This window comes from Delphinus delphis, chromosome 4 (assembly GCF_949987515.2).
Source record: "Delphinus delphis chromosome 4, mDelDel1.2, whole genome shotgun sequence".
Taxonomy (NCBI): Eukaryota; Metazoa; Chordata; class Mammalia; order Artiodactyla; family Delphinidae; genus Delphinus; species Delphinus delphis.
Genome location: NC_082686.1, coordinates 86028059 through 86050743, shown reverse-complemented (window position 1 = coordinate 86050743; position 22685 = coordinate 86028059). Strand labels below are relative to the sequence as shown.

The 22685-nt window shown below is 35.5% G+C and overlaps 1 protein-coding gene across 5 annotated transcripts in view; it reads left to right on the top strand.

The window, feature by feature from the left end:
• The window catches only part of FXR1 (FMR1 autosomal homolog 1), a 56648-nt gene that overhangs the window by 9284 nt on the left and 24679 nt on the right, over window positions 1-22685 (top strand). For all 5 annotated transcript variants that reach the window (XM_060011072.1, XM_060011070.1, XM_060011073.1 and 2 more), the window contains exons 2-8: window positions 7824-7876; window positions 9301-9394; window positions 19231-19302; window positions 19720-19868; window positions 20098-20191; window positions 20638-20754; window positions 22068-22238. In XM_060011072.1, the coding sequence (XP_059867055.1) occupies window positions 7824-7876; window positions 9301-9394; window positions 19231-19302; window positions 19720-19868; window positions 20098-20191; window positions 20638-20754; window positions 22068-22238 (750 nt within the window). The remainder of the gene's footprint in view (window positions 1-7823; window positions 7877-9300; window positions 9395-19230; window positions 19303-19719; window positions 19869-20097; window positions 20192-20637; window positions 20755-22067; window positions 22239-22685) is intronic.

Sequence of the window (22685 nt, the reverse complement as noted above, 5' to 3'; positions counted from 1 at the left end):
TGTGAATCTCTTGGATGTAAAGGTTGCAACTTTGATTTGCAAATCCCCACATGGGAATTTTAATGTTTGTTGGCCATTTGGATTTGCTTTTCCATAAATTACTTGTTTATCCCCATTTTCCTTCTGGGATGTCCTTTTTTGCTTTTTGAGATTTCTTAGGACTCATTATATGAATACCCCCTCCCCATCTATAATTTAACTCTCTGGTATCCTGGGCCATAGAGAAGTTCTGTTTTTTACATACTGAAGTACTTTTTCCCTGTTAAGGGTTCAGGGTTTCCAGCCTGGTTAAGACAGCCTGTGTCCAGATTATACATACAGTTCCTTAGGTTTTCTTAAAGTGTTTTATTTGTTTATTTCATATTTACTACATCAAGTCTTATTTTGAATATCATAGGCAGTTGTGCTAGCACCATGTATTAAATAATAATTCTCTGTTTTAAAGTTTTTTTTTGTTTCGTTTTTGTTTGCACATGGGGAAATTAGGTACTGTACTCATCAGCCAGATCTTCCTCACTTCTAAGATTGGGATGGGAGGAAGTCCACCATCTAGGAGAGCTGGGTCCCATTCAGGATTGATAGAACCTTCTGAGAATTGCTCCAATTGCTCTCTGGGGTGCTCTGGGAAGACCATAAAGAGTTCCTAAAGGAGGATATTGTGACTTGCTTTTGGGCAAGTAAAGCCAGTTAAAAGAGTCTTATTTTCCTTACCTTACTGCTCTGGGCCCTCTCTTCTTTTACCTACTGCATAGTAAGTAGTGGATCTGAGACCAGTCTTAACAGTAAAACCAGTATATTGTATTGCTCAGTAAGTGTTTTTTTCCCTTTCCCTAATAAGGAGTTCTTTCTGTATCTGTTAAATGTATACACAGTCCAGAAACATAAAGTGTTTATTAAATTCTTTAAATTACTTGACATAAAAGTTCCAGGAAGATTAACCGTAGTATTTTGGGGGGAGGAGTGGCTTTAAGTATTCTTGGCACACCTTTGAGTGCCTAGGAATTACCTTAGTTTAAGAAGCTTCAACTCCTTCAGTTTGCAGACTGAGACTCGTGTAAAATTGCTTAGGTCTGGGAGTCCCTAAGTCAGTTTTCTCAACCTTATAGTTTCTCATCTGAACTATAAAGCTGAGGAACACCGTTTTCTCAATTCTTCCAAGGATTGTGCATGGCTAGTACTATTCTAGATGCATGGGGGAGAAGTTCATTACACACAATGAATGACTTAGTTATTGGGCTGTATTCTCATAGAACCCTGATTAAGAAATAGTTTGCTGTATTCACTTTTTTTTTTTAATCCTGTAAAATGGATCATACATGTGTAGAGTGCAAAAGCAGGACAGCAGATGATACTGACTGTTGACATGTTGATTGATTTTAGGTATAAAAGTAAGCCATGGGTAGAGATGTGTAATTGGAAGTTGGGTTTTAGAGTCCAGGGAACAGGTTATTTTTCCATATGTAGATTTGGGAAATCAGTGGAAGAGCCATACAATTTCATTGTATTTAAAATGGCATCCAAAAAAAAAATAAAAAAATAAAATGGCATCAGTTGTAAGAGGCACTAAAAAAGAAGAAATGTTGCCAGTTGATTTATGAGTGGTAGTTTTATCTTTTAAAATTCTTTTCTATATCACCTGAAAGATTATTTTTAAACAGTTGCATACATAAGGAAAATAGAAGCAAAGTAAATTGGCTAAAACATTTTCAGGTTCAGATGATTGTGTTTCTTCTCACAATATCTTCCTCAGTGCCATGGAGAGCATTGATGTTGCAAGCATACTTTAAAAGAGCTCTCCTCTATTATCTCCAGGATTTTCTTCCAAGAATTTTCACCCACTCTGCAAGTTTTGATGCTGGTGCTTTCTTGATTTTATCAGAAGGTGTCAACAGAACAACCTTCTGGTAAGAAACCTAAATCCTTCCTAAAATGTTACTTCATTGGTTTGCTGAATGAACTATTGAGGGGTTGCAATCAAGTGCCACAGAAAATTGCAAGCAAACCAAGTTTGAGCATGCTTAACAGTGACATTTATATCCTGGCAGCCATTCAGCTATTGGCTATTCTAAGATGCCATCAATTGTAGGAAGCATCCTGATTGCAGGGATGCAAAATTGTTAGAATTGATGGGCTGGGAAAGTAGACTGGGGCCAGAGAATGAAACACTAAACAAACTGATAATTGATCAAAGAATAACAAGTCATCATCCATTTTGTCAGTTCTTGAAAAACAAAAACCTGAGGCGAATTTTGCATAAATTATGCTATTAACTTTTCTTTTCTCATGGGTTATAGTTTTGTAATTACATTTATCCACAGCAGCAAATTTTAACTGTGGAGTTTGGGAAAATGGAGAGTTTACCCAGTCAGAGGAAAGGCCCTACAGGATCTGACAAACTGATTCCAGTGCCTCTTAATGTTCTGAGAATTTATTTTAAACAGTTTATTTTTATTTATTTTTTAAAATTTTTATTTTATTGAAGTAGAGTTGATTTACAATGCGTTTCTGCTGTACAGCAGAGTGATTTGGTTATGCGTATATATATTTTTCATATTCTTTTCCATTATGGTTTATCACAGGACATTGGATATAGTTCCCTGTGCTATACAGTAGGACCTTGTTTATCCATTCTGTATAAAATAGTTTGCATCTGCTAATGTCAAACTCCCAATCCATCCCTCCCCCACCCCCCCTCCCCCTTGGCAACCACAAGTCTGTTCTCTATGTCAGTCAGTTTATTTTTAGAAATACAGCATTTTATCACAAATTTGCTTCAATAATTGATCCATCAACTGTAATGTCTTAATACATTGGAAAAGGGAACTAAAATATAGTTATTTGACTGTTGTGCCAAATAAATATAAAATTTTTAAATGTCATACCAGTGATCCTGAGAAAGACTTTAAAGAGAAAAACTGGAGTAGATCTTAAATTATATAAGAATACTTGATCAGGTTTGAAGGAGGCAGTAATGTGACTGTGAGAACTTTTTGCTTGCTTAGGAGAATAAATGTGAACTAGAGGTTTGATTCCTGTTGAATCCTTGCTTTTACCACTTGAGATAAGAGTCATTGAAAACATAGCCTCCATTTAGGAAGCTTGTTCTGTGTCTTGCTGGCCTTTTTTGCTCAGTCTATTGGCAATCAGTAAACTCTTCTAACAAGAATTTTGAGGTTTAAGAGTTACAGCTTTAGGGTGTAAGTGTTGGGTTTTTGGGTATGGGCTTCCACTTTAAACCTCATTTTGAGGATTCAGGCTGTCTGACTTCTGGTAGTAGTTTGCTGAGTATTAAGGTTTTTTTTATATAAATTTATTTATTTTTGGCTGTGTTGCGTCTTGGTTGCTTGCACAGGCTTTCTCTAGTTGCGGCGAGCAGGGGCTACTCTTCGTTGAGGTGTGTGGGCCTCTCATTGCGGTGGCTTCTCTTTTTGCAGAGCACAGGCTCTAGGCACATGGACTTCATTAGTTGCGGCGTGCGGGCTCAATAGTTGCGGCTCACGGGCTTAGTTGCTCCGCGGCATGTGGGATCTTTCCGGACCAGGGCTCGAACCCACGTCCCCTGCATTGGCAGGCGGATTCTTAACCACTGTGCCACCAGGGAAGTCCCAGTATTAAGTTTTTTTAAGTTTCTACTTCCCCCTTTGTAAGATATGTGAATTTAGTGTTGTAATGAATTGTAATAATGGGAGGTCATTAGTGGATTTTTGAAAAATCTGAAGTAGCAGATGAATTTGAAATGATACTTTTCAAAGGAATTTTTTTAGACTAGGATGATACGTTCCTAATGAGTTTAGTGGGAATGTTCTCAAAGGGATTCATGGATCTCTGTAGATTGCTCAGCCATCACTTAAGCAAAGCCTCTGATAAATTGATTAGTATATTAAACAAGGTAGCTGCCTTTCCAGTTGTAAATTAGATTTTGATATTTTGTTCTGGGACTTTGCCTTAAATAGGCTTTTTAGGAATGGTGCCTTATTTCTTCATAATAGTGTTGCTGCCAGACGTAACCTTTTAGAGTTTAAAACTGTGAATTAGCAAAAGCATTTTGTCATTTAATTGATAATGATTTAATTGAAAAGAGTTCCAGACAGAAGATGAGGTTTTATTTCTTTTTTTAAAACATACATTCATTTATTTTTTGGCTGTGTCGGGTCTTCGTTGTGGTCCCTGGGCTTCTCTCTAGTTGTGGTGCTCAGTAGTTGCCTGGTGTGGGCTTAGTTGCCCCGAGGCATGTGGGATTTTAGTTCCCAGACCAGGGATTGAACCATCATCCCCTGCATTGCAAGACCGATTCTTAACCACTGGACTACCAGGAAACTCCCAGAAGATGAGGTTTTAAATTCAGTGTTTACAACCTCCTAGGGAGTAAAACTTTGGGGCTATAATAGATGTATATAGTTTCAGCTTCTCTTTCTCTAAAATGAGGGATCTGGAAGGTCTGTAGAAGAAATAATGTTTCTCTTCGGAGTGGTTTTCCCACAGCCATCTGTTCTGACTTTTGACTGTATTTATAATCTCATTCTTTCAATTCTTGAAGTTCATTCATACCATGTGTATTATTGCTTATCAATAGGATTTTTTCTCCCTGTGACTACCCTCATCGAGTTGAAAAACATTCTTTTCAGCTGTAGTGTTCTGTAACTTCAAAAATGTGTGTTTAAGTTAGGCAGATATCTGGAATGCACCTTGTTCTTTCCACAGGCCATTGAAGCTCCCACCTCAAAATTGCCAAGCACCTTGTCTTTTTTGTCCTGATTATTGTAGCTTTAAAATAACTTTCAGTGTTTGGTACGGATAATGTTTTCTCATTATTCTCTACCCCCATTTAAAAGTTGCCTTACTGAATGCCTTCTTATTTGTTTTTAAGATAGGCTTTGATGTAATTTTATTAAGGTTAACTCCTATTCCCTCAACAGAATTACACATTCCTTTGTGTTTTAGTAGGAACCCATTGAGGGGCATGTTGAAAATTTTAAAATATCAAGAGTGCTTTACATTTCCCTAAATAGTCTATTTCTATTCATTAGTCAAGTTTCAGATGTCTGCACGTAGGTCGTGTACATTTTTTTGTTGTTGAGGGCATTTCTAGGACCTTGCTGTTAGTAGAATATTTTTTTGTCTGTTTTATTTTCCAGTGCTTATTTTTAGCTAGAAAAGCTAATTTGGTTAACTTGCCACCTTACTGAATCTTTGAGTTTTCTTTTTAAAGTTTTATTTTAGGCTAGATTGGTTTTGAAAAAAAAAAATTCTTCAGTTAGTGCTTCCAGGGCTCAGAGATTCCTGCTATTCCCTCTGTTCTTCCCTTACTCCTAGTTTACACATCATTTTTGGCATTCCTGGGTTTTTATTGTATGATGCTGTTTGTTATTTTGTCAGGGATAGCATTCTAAGATATTTTGATTACACTTTAAATATGTTAAAGTGCCTTGTTACTTATCTATAATTTTAAATTATAGTTAAGAGTTTCAAGTGTAAACATGTACCAGGCTTTGTGAATGAACAAATTAAGGGACCATTTTATGATGGCTTGGGCTTCCATGTTTGTAGGTGTATGGGGAGAAGAAAAAGAAATGTCAGAGTATTCTAAGAAATACGGGTTCTGGACCAGATGAGTATGAATAGGAAAAGAGACCAACTCCCCGAAGGTTGGACTAAGAAGAAAGACAGAAGTTATGGAGACTTAGTCATAAAGCCACCGCCCCCCTCCCGCCCTCCACCCACACCATGTGCAGGAAAATGCTGCCATTGTTATTTGGTGTCTCCTGACTCAAACATTTTGGCAAAGACATAACCCTGCCGTTTGCCATCTCTTGAGTATATAGGGACCTGCCATTGTTCTGGTGAATTGAAAAGTGTTGACTGTGTCCTGTATCAAATGCATCAATTTTATAGCAATCTGGCCATTAGAAACCTCTTATCCCTAGAATCTAGGGTTTGGGGATTAGAACATGTTTTCTGATTATTCACTACAGTCCAGATACTTTATTTGGGTGTCAAGTTTTTAGCTTGTTTAATCTGATGCCTGAAGATATTAGCAATAAGAGTAGGTTCCAGAGCTGTATTTTTTCTTAAAGTGTGTGAACAGTGTGTGCACCCAGACAAAGATGATGCTGATGTTTGTGGTGGATGTAAAGTGGGGGTGGGGAGCAGTTATAAGCACTGATTTTTAGATAGGAAAAAACCTTTTTATTATAACAAGGAGTAGAATTTCCCAGTGATTTGGAGCTCTCATTTGCACTTACGCTGTATAAATTATACAGAAATGATAAAGATTAATGAAACATTTCAAACTATGAAAATTGTTTGTGAAGGACTAGAAAATGTTAGTGAAAGTATAAATAATGACTAATCTGTGATGGAAAGATGTTTTACTCTGATATTCATGAATTTGGTAATTCTCAGGTTATGAAAATAGTCCTTACAAATGGCAAGGGTATAATAGAGATGGATTTGCTGGTAGCATAACTATGAAAGTGCTGACCAAAATGATTGCTGAAAGTAGATGTGCGGATGAACTAGTAGAAATAGAGAAACTGGCCAGGAAGTCATTGTTGTAGCATGATCAGATAATCACAACTTGAACTAGTTGGCAGCTCTTAGTTTTTAGCTTTGGGAGGAGAAAGAAGAACAAAAAATGTCTTCAGAATTGCAAGGCAAGAGCTACTTTAAATTTTCTGGCAGCCACTATATTTCTTTCATAAGTTTATTTTCGGCTGCTTCGGGTCTTCGTTGCTGCACACGGGCTTTCCTCTAGTTGCGGTGAGCGGGGGCTGCTCTTCCTTGCGGTGCACAGGCTTCTCATTGCAGTGGCTTCTCTTGTTGTGGAGCACAGACTCTAGGCACACGGGCTCAGTAGTTGTGGTGCACAGGCTTAGCTGTTCTGGCATGTGGGATCTTGCCAGACCAGGGAACGAACCCACATCCCCTGCATTGGCAGGCAGGTGGATTCTTAACCGCTGCGCCACCAGGGAAACCCCAACTATAGCATTCTTGAAAGTATCTTGAGTTTTAGACCTCACATGAAGATATATGCATTGAAATTTCCCATAATACACAAGTTGATCACAGGTATTTCTAGCTGGAGAGAGATCAAGGCCAAATTACAGAATCATAAAATTTAGTAGCAAATGTGGGAGGAGGGTACTGAGAGACTGGATACATGACTTATTTACATTCTGTGATTGGTGATTGAAAATAAAATGATTTTATTTTCAGCTTCATTGGTTACCTTTTCCTCTATAAGACTTTCTATATTCAGTTCCAAAGATTTTCTGGGGTGGCAGTGCTGATCTGTTTGCTTTTTGGTTTTTCCACCGTCAGTTTGTTTCTTAGTCTTTGGTTTGTTAATTTGCTTAAAATAATATCTGACACATAGTGTTTACATATTTGGGGAGGTAGATGAGGTAAACAGATGTACTCATTTTTGCCATGTTTTAACCAAGTACTGCAAGTATGTGTATTTAATTAGTTTATAGTGTACATTATGGAGTGTAGTATGATAAAGACGTTTCAGAAAAGTTTTTGCTGAGTACCAAGTGGTTCAGAGTGTGTAAGCATTTGGCTAAGGTGGAGAACATTGCTCTTCTGATTGACAGTAGTACAGTGTCATTTAATGTCATTTGTAATCATGAAAGAGAGAGGTTAAGTAATTGCCAAGGTCAAACAGCTCATGAATGATGGAGATGGAAATCAAACCCAGATTAGCCTATTCCAAGCTCTGGGTTATTATTAGTACTCCATGTCATTTTTGTAGCTCTAATATAGTGGTTTAGAGTTAATGTAACATTTAATTGAATATTTATTTCCTTTTAATTTCTTTATAGGGATTTATCAAAGATGTTCATGAAGACTCTCTCACAGTTGTTTTTGAGAACAAGTAAGTTATTTTTTTATTGATAGAGATCCTAATTTTGAAGATTGGTAGCGCCAAACTGTTTGCTTTTGGCTGTTTCTATTGCCAGTGGAAAATGAGTGTGCTTTTGGGTGGGGGTCTTTGGTTTGATTATCTTTGAGTTCAAATAATTTTAGTTCTTGGTGACTTCACCTGGTTTTCTGCTCACAATTCACTTGGCACTTCTTCCATGACCCCTTTCTTTGTCAAATCACATGTGGACGTGAATCAGTAAGTAGTTTTTGCAAAAATAGATGGCACGAATGGGATTATAATATGCTTCTTAAAAACGCAGAATTTTGAAATTATGCTGTAGATAAGTATTAGGCTGTCTTTAATTGCTTGATTATTCATAAGGAATAATAAAAAGTTGTATAGATATTGTAAAGGTTAGGTAAGTTGTGCTAAAAACGTTAAAGACTGTGTTCTGGGCTTGGTTAGGAAGGGTTATAAAGGAGCACTATATAATTGAAGGTCAGAAAAGAAAACTGGTTAACTTTCACTTTTATGCTGCTTCTGTAACTGCCTGAATAGATATCGGCCCAACAGCTGTTTCTTGTAGAAACAAGTGTTGAGATGATTTCTGTCTTTTAACAGCTGCCATTTAGACAGTAAAGATGAAAGAAAGCACTCAAATGTCTTACTTGTCTCCTTTTTTGCCCAGCGTTGGCACAGGGGAGCCATAGGAGTATTTTACGTGCTGCTCTACCTCCCAGGCATGTGAATGACCTATTAGAACTTAAAGTAGGAAAGCATTTTAGCTTTATCAACTTAGTTATAAAATACAACCCACAAAAAATTAAGCAACAGCTCAAGTAGTAGTTTTAACACATTCGTATTTGCTACAAAGATTAAAAGTAAGTTTTCTCTAGGTTTTAATTACAATGTATGTGTTCATTGTAGAAAAGAAATTCTATCTGTGTAAGAAAATTAAATCCTTTCATAATTTAGCTATTCAGAATAATTGAGTAGTTTTCTATATTTCTGTGAACATGTACACTAAGAAATTATGCAGCTTATATTTTATAATCTCTGAAATTGTGTTCCTTAATAAATCATTGAGTGGTAAAAGTGTTTGTAATAAGTTGATCCCACTATAGCAGTTCGTTACTCTGAACTTACCCTACTTCATTTGCAGAATAATGTATGTACTGTTACCTTAGGATGAGTAATTTGGAAGCAATGTATAATTGTCAATGATGTTAACTACACCAAGAGCCATGCAAAATCTGTTCTACCTCAGCAAACTACTTGGAAAAAGATTTAATACAGAGGTTGTTTTTCTTTGGGGACAGCTAAATGATTGATTTGAAAAATATACAGTACTAAGCATAGACTACATAGCTTCTGTATTAGGGGTATTAGAATAATGTATTTTAAAATTGTTAATTCCTTTTCTAATCCTTCAGTTGGCAACCGGAACGCCAGGTTCCATTTAATGAAGTTAGATTACCACCACCACCTGATATAAAAAAAGAAATTAGTGAAGGAGATGAAGTAGAGGTATGTATTTACAAGTTTATTTTCTTGTGTGCATACTTTTTTGTTTCAAATAAATATTCTTGTTGGAAAATCTGTTTAGCTGTTAGAGAATAAATCTAATTCCTTTTCTCCATTCTTTCTATTGGTAATGGCTGTGTAATGTAGCAATGCTTGAGTTTTGGAGCCAGAACTGGGATTAATGTCTCAATGCTACCATTTTTAGGTTTCTAGCCTTGGTCAAGTTTTTTTGTTTTTAATGACTAAAGTGAAAATAATGTGAGAACTAAAGACGATAGTGCATTTGAGTTTTGCACAGATTCTGGCGGAGACAACTATATGACGTTGGTCATTATTTTCCTTTTTTGCTGTTTTGCCTTGTGCTTTTTCCTCAGTATCTTTGTACAGTATTAGTAGCTATCCTTTATTGTAGTGATCATTAATATAGTTCCTGTGTAACAATATGAAATATTAGCATACTGCCTTTTTGAATATTCTAGAAATATTCAGAAAAATTTAAAAGGAAAAAACCAAAATCACTGTCCAGAGATAAAAACCACATTTCATGGTTTACATATTCTCAGGCTCTTCCTTTTTTCTCTTTTAAAAAAATAAAAATTTTACTGCTTCTTTGTATCTTGCTTTTTTCACACTTAGTAGGTCTTGAATGTCTGTCTTTTATATTTGTTTTTGATTAACATGCCTGCTGTTATGTAAAAAGAAACTTGGAAATAATTGTCAAATAGAAGCATAATGAGTTTGTTGGAGATAGAAAATTTGATTTTCGATTTTTAAGAAGCTGATACCTCCAAGGAGCTCAAATATGCTAAAATGTATTTCTCACAAGGAGTTGTCTTGATAGTGTTGAAAGAGATTTTCAAATCTCATTTGTACCTAATTTATGTAGGCTGGGGTAGGAGAACTGGGAACATGGGTCAATCTTTAATGATGAAACAGCTATCTAAAAACACTTAACAGTATGTACTTTGTGCCATACACTGTTCTGAGTGCTTTGCACATGAACTCATTTAGTTACTTGCCATTTTTATTCTTCATAATTTTTTTAATGGTAAATTTTCTTTTGAGTTAATTGTAGATGTTAGGCTAGAAAGTCAAATTGTAGGACTTTAACTCCTAACAACTTGAACTCACTTTCTAAAATTTTGCCTAGATTTTAATTCTTGCTCTAGGTAATTAGAGCAAGCATCCTTCTGCTTTTGCTAAATCAAAGCATGTTATAAACTTAATTGTGTCAGGGTGCCACATGTGTGGCGGTCATTTCTGTGAGTAGTGCTTTTCATATTTTAAAAATTGTTGTTCAGACAGTTATTGTTAATGTAAAGGCTCAGTTTAAAGGAAAAACTTGGAGCACTGAGGGTGTTGTTACAGTGTGCTTTTCCTCAGTCTCAATCTGGGAAGATCCTGTCCAGTTCCTGGACCATCTTTATGGCTCGCCTCCCCAGTTGTATACAAAACTTTATTGGATGATTTGGAAATTGATGATTACAGAGTGTTTTATTTCACTTTCTGTTTTATGGTTCAGTCTTGGTGAAATTTGTTCCTTAAAATTAATGAGAATCATGGTCTGGAATTAAGATACTACTGTTACTTTGTAATTTTTTTGTGCTTTTGAAATTTTTGAAAATTTATATAGAGAAGAAGTTTAAAATTAATCTTGCCACCTGTGGATTTCTTTTTTTGTTTTGCTTTTTTGCCAGCGTTAGGAATTTATTCTTATGCCATGGAATGAATGCTTAGGAATTATGGTTGTTAGTGCTTTATATTTTGAGCCAAATAACTTTATGTAAGCTCCCCACCCCCCAAATTCAAAGTAACAAAGCTTAATATAAAAAGTGAAATGATACAGTTACATAAAGTAAAAAGTGAACCTTTCCTCTTAGTGTAGGTATCTAGGTGTGCTTATCTGCCCACCCCAGCTTAAGTCTCATTTAAGAGATGTCTCTTTAGATTTTTTTCCTTTGAACTTATAAAGAATATGTGTGCTTTTTTAAGTTACAAAAATTGGGAATACATTTTATTTGTGATTTTTGTAGTCAGTTAATTAAGATACCATAGACATTTTCAAGTCTGCACATACAGATTTAACCTCATTTTTTCTCACCACCCCATGATACCTCTCCGTATAGGTGTATCATAATTAGAAGTTGTTGAAATTATTGAAAGTTGTTTTTTGCTTTTACCACCCCCCCCAAAAAAAGCAAGAGTTAATGTCCTTATGTAAATCATTTTCTGTTAGTATAAATCTTGGTGGTTCAATTGCTGAATCAAAGGCATGTATATTGAAAATTTTGATAATAGCAAAATATACCATTTTGTCCTCCAAAAATGCTTTTTGAATGACCACTTCATAGTTTTGCTAATACATTAAGGTGTTTGTTTCCTCATAGATTGACTGGCTGGATTATTATTAATCTCATCTGTAAGTTTTCATAAACATGATAGAAGGAAGCTGTTGTCTTCTCTGTTTTCTGAACCTTGATTACTAGTGATATGGAGTGTCTTTTAAATTAGTTTATTGGCTGTTAGCCCCTTGTTCTGTTTATTATCTATTTTATTTTTTGCCCATGTAGTTTTCGATGTTGGAAATGTGTACATTTTATGGGTAAGTTCCTGTTATATATTGTGTTTTCTCCCAGGCATTCTTTAAAAAGCTGTGCTTTAGTGGCTTTTGCCATTAAGAATTTATATTTTTACTTATTCAGATCTGCCAATTTTCCCAGATTCAGATCTGCCAGTTTTCCCAGTGTGGCCTCCAAGATAACCCATTTTAGTACTTCTACAGAGATGCCCCCCCCTTTTTTAAAGAGTATTTAGGTTTTTAATATAACTTGATTCTTTTTAGGGTAATTTATTGCATAGTATATTGATTTTTTTTTAATTAAGTCATTGGCTACTGTTCTTTTTGTGCTAGTCGTAAATACTATAATAGCAGTGATAACAGCTGACACTAACCCATATAATATATATATAACTAACTGGCTTTTTAAACACATTCTATCAGTTTGACATAATAGTCTCTTGAGGGCCTCTTCTAAACTCTATGACTACTTTAATTAACCTTTCCAAGGTTCATGTAGCCTGAAGGTTAGGAAGTTGAATAACCAGTGTAAGTTTTTGTCCTGAATGTTATTCTTTGTAATATGTCATGCTGTATTACAGGGTGTTGTCAATTTTGTGCCACATTCCCAACTCTTGTTCTTTTGCAGCTTCTAGGAACCCTTCCTCTTTGAAGAATGGAAAGGTGACTATGATTTGGCCATTAGTAATTGATTTAGAACAGAAATGATCCAGAAGGGAGCTTTTCATTAAGCTGTCCAGGCATTTATCTAAAGCTCAGCCATACAACAGAAGACCTAAATAGACATTTTTCCAGAAGACATACAGATGGCCAACGTACAGATGTTCAACATGTCTAATTATTAGAGAAATGCAAATCAAAACTACAATGAGATACCACCTCACACCAGTCAGAATGGCCATTATCAAAAAGTCTACAAATAATAAATGCTAGAGAGGGTGTGGAGAAAAGGAACCCCTCCTACACTGTTGGTGGGAATGTAAATTGGTGCAGCCACTATGGAAAACAGTATAGAGGCTTCTTTAAAAACTAAAAATAGAATTACCATATGATCCAACAATCCCATTCCTGGGCATATATCTGGAGAAAACTGATTTGAAAAGATATAGGCACCCCAGTGTTCACAGCAGCACTATTTACAATAGCCAAGACGTGGAAGCAACCTAAATGTCCATTGGCAGATGAGTAGATAAAGAAGATATGGTACACACACACACACACACACACACACACACACACACACAATGGGATATTACTAAGCCATAAAAAAGAATGAAAGAATGCTATTTGCAGCAACATGGATGGAGCTAGAGATAATCATACTGAGTGAAGTAAGCCAAAGACAAATGTTTTATGATATGACTTACTTTTTTAATATTTTGGCTGTGCCAGGCGGCGTGTGGGATCTTAGTTCCCCGACCAGGGATTGAACCCATGCCCTCTGAATTGGAAATGTGGAGTCTTAACCACTGGACCGCCAGGAAGTCCATATGATCTCACTTATATGTGGAATCTAAAATATGACATAAGTGAACTTATTTACTAAACAGACTCACAGACGTACAAAACAAAGTTGGGTTACCAAAGGGGAAGGGGTGGGGGATAAATTAGGAATTTGGGATTAACAGATACACACTACTATATATAAAATAAACAACAAGGACTTACTGTATAGCACAGAACTATATTCAATATTTTGTAATAGCCTATAATGGAAAAGAATCTGAAAAAGAACATATACACATATATATATGTATATATACACACACAGATATACACATATATATATACAAAACTGAATCACTTTGCTGTATACCTGAAACTAACACAATATTGTAAGTCAGCTATGCTTCTATTAAAAAATAATAATAACTAAAAAATTCAGCCATATGAACTTCCCATTCTTGTAGGTCAGGTATGGTTAAATATTGGCGATTTCACATGGCTTACTCTAAAATTTTATTACTTTACAAACATGTTTGGCTACTTCAGGCTTGCCCTTTCCAGCCAATTTATGAGACTTAGATGAAATTATAAAACATAAATTAGTGTCTGGTAGTGACCTCAAGAAGACGTTATATGGCTTATAATAGAAAGTTGGTTTTGAAAAGTCTAAGACTCAAAGGTTTATTTTTAAACCTAATTGGTGGCTTTGTGTTGATAAGAACTGGCATATATTTTCAAATCTTTAAAGTATTTAATATAATTAATTTTTTTTGATAAGTGTCTGCTTAATAGTTGATTTTGTTAACTAAAGATTGCTAAGAAAATTGGTAATTCCCTGGTGGTCCAGTGGTTAAGACTCTGTGCTTTCACTGCTGAGGGCCTGGGTTCGATCTCTGGTCAGGGAAATAAGATCCCACAGGCTAGCTGCATGGCATGACCAAAAAAGAAAGATTGCTAAGAAAATAATTCTCAGCTTGTAAAGTTGGAGATGATGGGAAAATGAAGAGTTCTTTAGATTCTCTTAAGCTGGATATATAGTATAATGTTCTGGGATATTGGAAGGGCAGTAGAAAGAGTTTTTACCCAGTGATTTCACATGTGAGGTGCCTTATTTTTTATTATAAGATGCCTACCTTATTCAGCAAGTTAGTAACACACACAAACGTGTTACGTAGGAAGCCTGATATCTCAAGCTAATAGATAATTTTATAAGACTTTTTACGTTTTTCCTCTTGGGCTTAACATATTTGATATATAAAAACTTTTTTTTTGAATTGTGAAGTCTTCTGGTTGAAATACGGATAGGCAAGTTTTTGTTCTTGTGACATACGCCTTTTCTTCCATCTTTTATGGCAGATAGACATTATGGTTCTGCATCTTTATAATTTAGTTATAATCTTGGGATAGGTCCCTTGAGAGAAATTTAATAAAGGGATTAAGAATAATTTGATGTAGAACACTCCCTTACCTGACAATTTCTTTTTTTAATTTGGCCATGCCACATGGCATGCAGGATCTTAGTTCCCTGACCAGGGATCAAACCCGAGTCCCCCTGCAGTGGAAGCACAGGGTCTTAAACCACTGGACTGCCAGGGAAGCCCCCTTACCGTACAGTTTTTTAATTTAGTATTTTACTTATAAGACAAATACAATATGCATGTATAATTTACATCTTACCTTTAAAAATGTATCAGTTTGATTCTTGCAACCAGTCTGAAAATTTTAGCTGTCTGTAGTTAGTCTTTCTCATAATACGAAGTCAGCATTGTTAGTCTTAGTGCTTGGGAATGCTCATATGTTAAAGAATAGGTGAACATATTCTTTATTACTTGTATCTTTTTCTTTTGGGGAATGGGCAGTTTCCAAGACTTATGAAACCCATTTGTTAAAGTATCAGCCACAAATACTAATGAGATAATAACTGTTGTGTAAGTAGATAAATCACATTAGTGTTTTCTAGATGTTAAGCTTGCTTTCCTAATGTACATTTTCTATTTCTTCATAGATTGTAATGAGATAAAATAGATATGAATAGTACTCAATAAATGTCTTCCATGTAGTTGTAAAACAGGTCATTATGATTAAGCATTCAGTTTAATGCTTAACATTATTTAGAATTAGGTAAAAACTGGTAGAAATTGTCTACTGGTGGTGTTCACATTATTTCTATTTGGTTATAACTTTGAAAGGCATCGTTGAACATTATTAACTTGAATGAAAAGCTGATAACATTAGGATCCAGACTGGAATTCCATTTAAGTCATAATTTGGTTGTGTGCTGGAATTTGGAGGCCAGTAAGGTTTGACTTGGATTCATTTGGTAGAAAGAATACTGAAATAGGCTTTTGGAATTTAATTCTTCCATGAAACTGGAGCCTTCTTCAATCTGGGTACTGTTGTGTTTTTAGGTCTCTCATGGGAACTCCTTAGTCTTTTTTTAAAGCTCTTTCTTGGATTTGAAGAAACTTAGAATGTTAGAGAAATGAGGGCCATTGCCTTAGAGTGTGAATTGCTTTCTTGGAATAGTTTGGGGATTTAAGTGAGTTGAAATCTGAAGTAAAGGAATTTCTGTGAGGTGCTTTTACTCCAATGATGTAGTCATAAATAAATTCAGTAATCTACATCTTGGACGTAGTATGCTAGGGCGCGGTTTTAACACTTGGTTATTAAAACGACTTTTTATTGTGTTGAGTACACTGTTCACTTTGTAAAGGATGTTATTTGACCCACAACACAAAAGTGGAGGCAAATTCATAGCATTTTGATTTGAGCCAGGAGCTTAGATTAATTTGGCTTTATGAGAGAGGCTTTGTCTTTCAGGGATCAGTTATTAATGAAGTTTACAGAGATGGATGTAAGTATAAAATGGAATCCAGCATTTTAATGTTCAGTGAGAACTAAAGCTGCAAGACAGTCCACAATGTTTTATTCTTTTTTGTAGGTAAACTTACATAGAAAGCCAGATTCCTAGACGGGTATTCTTTGGTGAAACAGAACAGGTAGTTTATTTTAAGACGCATTTTTCAGCATTCAAGCTTGAGGCACCCATCCACTGTAGATCAACAAGAGATATACCAGTCTGTTTAGCTGAACTGCCTTTCTAAGATAGTGCTTGGAAAGGGCACTTTCCTTCTTGTTCTCAGGGTTTTCTTTTTGTTTTTTTAATTCTCAGTATACTAGGGAAAATAGCACTTACCATTTGAGTCTAATGGGCCATTTTTATTGTTTTTTTATATTTTTAAGTCATTTTACATATAAATTTACAGAAGTAAGAATAAAAGGATGGTGAAGATAAACATTATTAGATATTTTAATAAGCATTTAAACAAAGAAATCCAAGTTTTTATTTCATGTTTTCCTGGTTTTTGACGATACATGTACCTAAAATGAGCAAAGTTTTCTGAATATTAACTTATTGCTCATCAGCTATCATGCATAAACCCAGAACATACCCATCTTGTAAATGCTGATATCAGATTTAAAGTCCATCTCTGGTATGTTCTAGTTTATCATTTCTTCTGTTTCATCTTACACACTTGAATTATCAGAATGCAGTGGTTTAAGAATACAGTTGACTCTTGAACAACATGGGTTTGAACTGCATGGGTCCATGTATACTCGGATCCCCCCCGTGCGGCTTGTGGAAGTCTTAGTTCCCTGACCAGAGATTGAACATGGGCCCTCAGCAGTGAAAGTGTAGAGTCTTGACCACTGGGCCACCAGGGAATTCCCACTCAGATTATTTTCAGTGGAAAGTGCTACAGTACTGCATGATCAGTGGTTGGTTGAGTTTGCAGATGTGGAACTGCATATACAGAAGGCCGTCTGTGTTACGCTCAGCTTTCAACTGCATGGAGGGTTGATACCCTTAACCCCTTTGTTGTTCAAGGGTCGATTGTATTTTGGAACTTCTGATGGCTTCTAATTTTATCGAATAGAATGTTAGCATCTTTGCCCTATAATTACACCACTCTCATATTTAACCAATTGGATTGACTAATGTGCATTTCTTCGTCATCTGTTTCTTTCTAGTCACAGAAGATGGCAGAGTATTTTAGGATGTAGGAAAAATAAGGTTCCTGGATTCTGTCTTAGATTTATGTAAGGGTTCATTGGATGCTTAATAACAATTGCAAGACAGAATGAGTTTTATTCTATTCTAAAAAAAAAAGGTAAAAATTTCTTTTATTTTGGAAGATTTGAAGAAAGAATAGAGTCAAGAAATAGTTAGATTTACTCATAAGAAATGCAGAAGCTAAAATTGAGTTCACTGGAGCTTCATTGGTATATAGGCGCTTTTTTTCCCTCAGCTTTTCTCTAATCATGGTATGCAGTAAAGTTGATCATGAAGTTTTGGCTTATTTATTTTTAGTTCCAGTATTCCACCACTTCGAAGATTACTCATTATCATCTTGATAGAAGCTTCAGGCTTTCCAAAACTGTTTGCCTATCAGTAGTTGTTTACATTATTTCACAAATGGCTGTTAACATGTATTGATTGGTAGATTTCTCTGTCCACCTGTGTAGGGGCAACCTTAGTTTAATCAAGATTTTTGTGAGTGTTTCTTAGTCATCTCTTCCCAGCCCCCCCCCCACTTTCTCATGTATTGAAAATATATCAAACAAACTGCTGTGTCGTAAGAAATAACTCTAATTCTCAATGGAAACTTTTCTAATGTATTATATTTCAAAATACTTGATAATTATAGAATACGTAAGATACAGGGTTTGTTTTGCATAGGAGGTTTTGTAAGGTATGTACTCTGCTAGATGGACTAAATGTGTGTATAATTTTTTTGTTAGACTTTTAGTACATTTAAGTTCCTCAGCAAGGGATTTAAATGTCATACCTTGAAGGAATTTTAAAATAGGAAGAAATCTTAAAAACTTTCTAAAAACAGTTCTTAATTTCAGCATTTTATAAATACTGATAACAGATTTAAAATACATCTTATTAAGGTTCTAGCTTATCCTTACTTCTGATACTTGAATCATCAGAATGCCATGCTCGAAGATGAACAGTGCTGACAGAAACTGAAAGACCTATGTTTTACACTATATAAAACTGTCTTGTAAGAAGCATTTCTTTAAAATAATACTTATTGGGACTTCCCTGGTGGCACAGTGGTTAAGAATCCGCCTGCCAATGCAGGGGACACGGGTTCCATCCCTGGTCCAGGAAGATCCCACATGCTACGGAGCAACTAAGCCCGTGCGCCACAACTACTGAGCCTGCGCTCTAGAGCCCGCGAGCCACAGCTACCAAGCCTCCGCGCCTAGAGCCCGTGCTCCGCAGCAAGAGAAGCCATTGCAATGAGAAGGCTGCGTACCGCAATGAAGAGTAGCTCCTGCTTGCCACAACTACAGAAAGCCTGTGCAGCAACGAAGACCCAATGCAGCCAAAATAAATAAATAAATAAATACATAAATCTCTTTAAAAAATAATAATATTTATGTTTAGTAAACCCTCTTGAATTTGGAATTCGATTTCCAAGGAGCCAAATTGCCCAAAGAGGGTTCAGTTTTATTTTTCAGTAGTAAAATTTAAGCGTATATAACTTTTATTAAATCATGTTTAGTACATCAGTTTCATTTTGTTCAGAATATTTTTTTTTGATTAATTTATTTTGGGCTGTGTTGGGTCTTTGTTGCTGTGCGCGGGCTTTCTCTAGTTGCGGTGAGCAGGGGCTATTCTTTGTATTATTCTTCACAATAAAATTTTTGATTCTTGATTTTAATGGAAGTTTGCACTTCATTGTCTATAGTGTTGAAATCTTTTTGGATGAAGGAATAAGGGTATTTTTTTTCTTGTCAGGTGTATTCAAGAGCAAATGATCAAGAACCATGTGGATGGTGGTTGGCTAAAGTTCGAATGATGAAAGGAGAAGTAAGTGATGTTGAAACTTGCTTTGTGACTGATTTTCAAGGAAATACCTCCACTCTTGGTTCTGTAAATGTTACTCTAACTCTTAGTTGTTAAAAGCCTACTTCAGAAATAGTTAATCATGCCTTTCAAAAAGTCATGAGACCAGTAATTTATATTTGTGTTCTGGATTTGCAAACACCAAAGCTGCTCTCCAGAGGTATAAATAACGCAGGTGTGTGAGGACCACCATAGTTCATGCTTGTAAGAATGTATAATCTAGTTTGGGCAAATCAGATTGATGTAACTAAGCTGTGCTTTAGTATTTGTGCCACAAGGGGGAGGGTCTACTGGTTAAGCTGAGCAAGGTAATTAGAACTTCATTTAAAGCTCATTATTTTTGTTCAGATGGGATTTTTAAAATATTTTGATGTCTTTTAGTTTTATGTCATTGAATATGCTGCTTGTGATGCCACTTACAATGAAATAGTCACATTTGAACGACTTCGGCCTGTCAATCAAAATAAAACTGTCAAAAAAAATACCTTCTTTAAATGCACAGTGGATGTTCCTGAGGATTTGAGAGAGGCGTGAGTAATTTTGTTTACTGTTGAATTGATTTGTGAATCAAGAGGATTTTTCAGTGCTACAAAGAACTTTTTTCCCCAGACGCCCAGTCAAAAACTGTGATAGAAAATCTTTTTAACAAACAAAAGTTTTAATGGGTGGTGTTAAAATGAAATACTGAGTTTTCATTATAATTGCCTTCTAAATTTAACCTATTATTTAGGTCTTACCCATGAATTACTTTCTCCCTAGGTGTGCTAATGAAAATGCACATAAAGATTTTAAGAAAGCAGTAGGAGCATGCAGAATTTTTTACCATCCAGAAACCACACAGCTAATGATACTGGTAAGGTAACTCCATATTTTAAGGTAGATAATGAATATTGTACAGATTTTATAAATATTTCAGAAGATAAAAGCTAACTTGTTTTATAGTGACCTTATTAAAATACAGTGTGGGAGAAATTTTTTTGCAGTTATAAAGTTAATTTGTAAATTTCTCCTGGAGTAAGGAGGAAAAATCAATATAATATTCTTTACATCATAAAATCCTTAATATATGGGATCCTGGATTCTACCTGCGCCCCCCAATCATAATTTGAAGAGCAGATCTAAGTAATATGGAAATTAAGAAAGCAAAGTAAGATTAACTTGTGGCGAGGGGCGGTGCATGTTAGGTGAGGAGAGAAGTATAGTAGACGAAAATCAAGAAAGGCCTTATGTGGAAGGTTGTGTTTGTATTACCTTGAAAAAGGATTTAAGTTTTTGAGTGATTAACTTGTGTGTTTATAGTCTGCCAGTGAAGCAACTGTTAAGAGAGTAAATATTTTGAGTGACATGCATTTGCGAAGTATTCGTACGAAGTTGATGCTTATGTCCAGAAATGAAGAGGCCACTAAGCATTTAGAAGTAAGTGGGTTTACTTGTAAAAGGTTTTTTGCGTGTCCCATTTAGTTTCATGAGTATATTATTCAAGTTCCATGGCTGAAACTACTTGACTGTTAGGTAAGGCAACTTGGGACCTGTTTTATGGCTAATAACTGGAGTCATTGTGTCCTTAGAAGAATTACTTTTTTCTATTACTTTTGTCAAACATAGCCTTTTGTCTGCTAAATTCCTGTTATTTGTTAGAACTTGGATGACAGGTGCCAAAGAGCTTAAAAACTCCCTAGGGATTTCCAGTAGAACTTTATTGCTGGTTTTTACTGTCCTGTATCAGTCACAATGCATTTCCTTAGTAACTGGTTCACTATAACAACAACTGGGTAAGAAGAGAGGAGGATACGTGGCTTATAGTTTTAAAAAAGAGCCTGTCATTGCTTCTCTCCATCCTAAGGTATTCCTGTTTTCTCCTCTTCTTCGCTGCCATACTATTAGGAGATGTGTTCCCCCCACCCCCTCCCACACGCACTTGTGCACACACGCTGTCTTAGAGAAATTGGGGTACGTTTATCTTTAGGATAAGTACACGAATGCCCTTATTACTTTAAAAGTTCCAAACAAGGGATATGTGAATGAGTTTTGAAACATAAATCATCTGAATTGGAGAGCTTCCTGTATCAGTAATTCTGGAAAATTGTTTTAGAATTACTGTTTTCTGTGACCATGATTAAATAGATGGGTCGACCTTTTTTCCCCTTCCATTATATGACCCCAAATGAATTTCCTTTATTCCTTTTTTTCTTAGTTCTTTTTCTTTTTTAAAAAAAATTATAGTGAAATAAACATAAGATTTACCATCCTAACCATTTTTAAGTGTGCAGTTGATAGTGTTGAGAAGTGTATTCACATTGTTGATCAACCGATCTTCAGAACCTTTTCATCTTGCAAAAGTGAAACTCTGTGTCCATTAAACAACTTCCCATTTCCCCTTCCTCCCAGCCCCAGCTCACCACCGTTCTACTTTGTTTCTATAAATTTGAGTACTCTAAATACCTTTCGTAAGTGGAATCATGTAGTATTTGTCTTTTTGTGAGTGGCTTATTTCACTAAGCATAATGTCCTCAATGTTTGTCCATGTCATAGCATGTATCAGAATTTCCTTTTTAAGGCTGAATAATTCTGGTTTTACTCACATAATCACATTTTGTTTATCATTCATCATTCAGTGGACAGGTGGGTTGCTTTTTCCTCTTGACTGTTGTGAATAATACTATGAACATGGGTGTACAAAAATTTTTTTTGATCTTTTATAATAAAGTATAATTTGCCTCTTTTACTAGTGCACAAAGCAACTTGCAGCAGCTTTTCATGAGGAATTTGTTGTGAGAGAAGATTTGATGGGCCTGGCAATAGGAACACATGGTAGTAACATACAACAAGCTAGAAAGGTTCCTGGAGTTACAGCTATTGAGCTAGATGAAGATACTGGAACATTTAGAATCTACGGCGAGGTAAGCTGTTTGCCCCCCACCTTGGGTAACTTTCCTATAACATATTACCTATTGTCTGGAATTTCAGTTTCCGAAGGGTGAAACGCTTTAAATTAATCAGCCTGGCAATCGTTGCATGTATGTAGGTGGATTAAAGGTTGTGTTTAATGTGTACTCTTCTCAAAAGTTAGTTAATCAGCTGCTTCTGAATTTTACTGTTTTATGTGCATTACAGATAATTTATTCAAATATTTTTTGAGTGCTTACTGTCGGGCACTGGCAGTTATAAATAGCATATAATAGAATAGCTTTTGTAGAACTTGAATTTGAATAATATTTTGTCACTGGTTAATTGTGACATCTGTGTGGACAGGAAAATAATTGGAAAAATAAATCAGACTTTTCTTCATTGAGACCATCCTTCACATTAGAGAAAATGAGTTTTTTGGGGGTGATAATTTCAAGTCT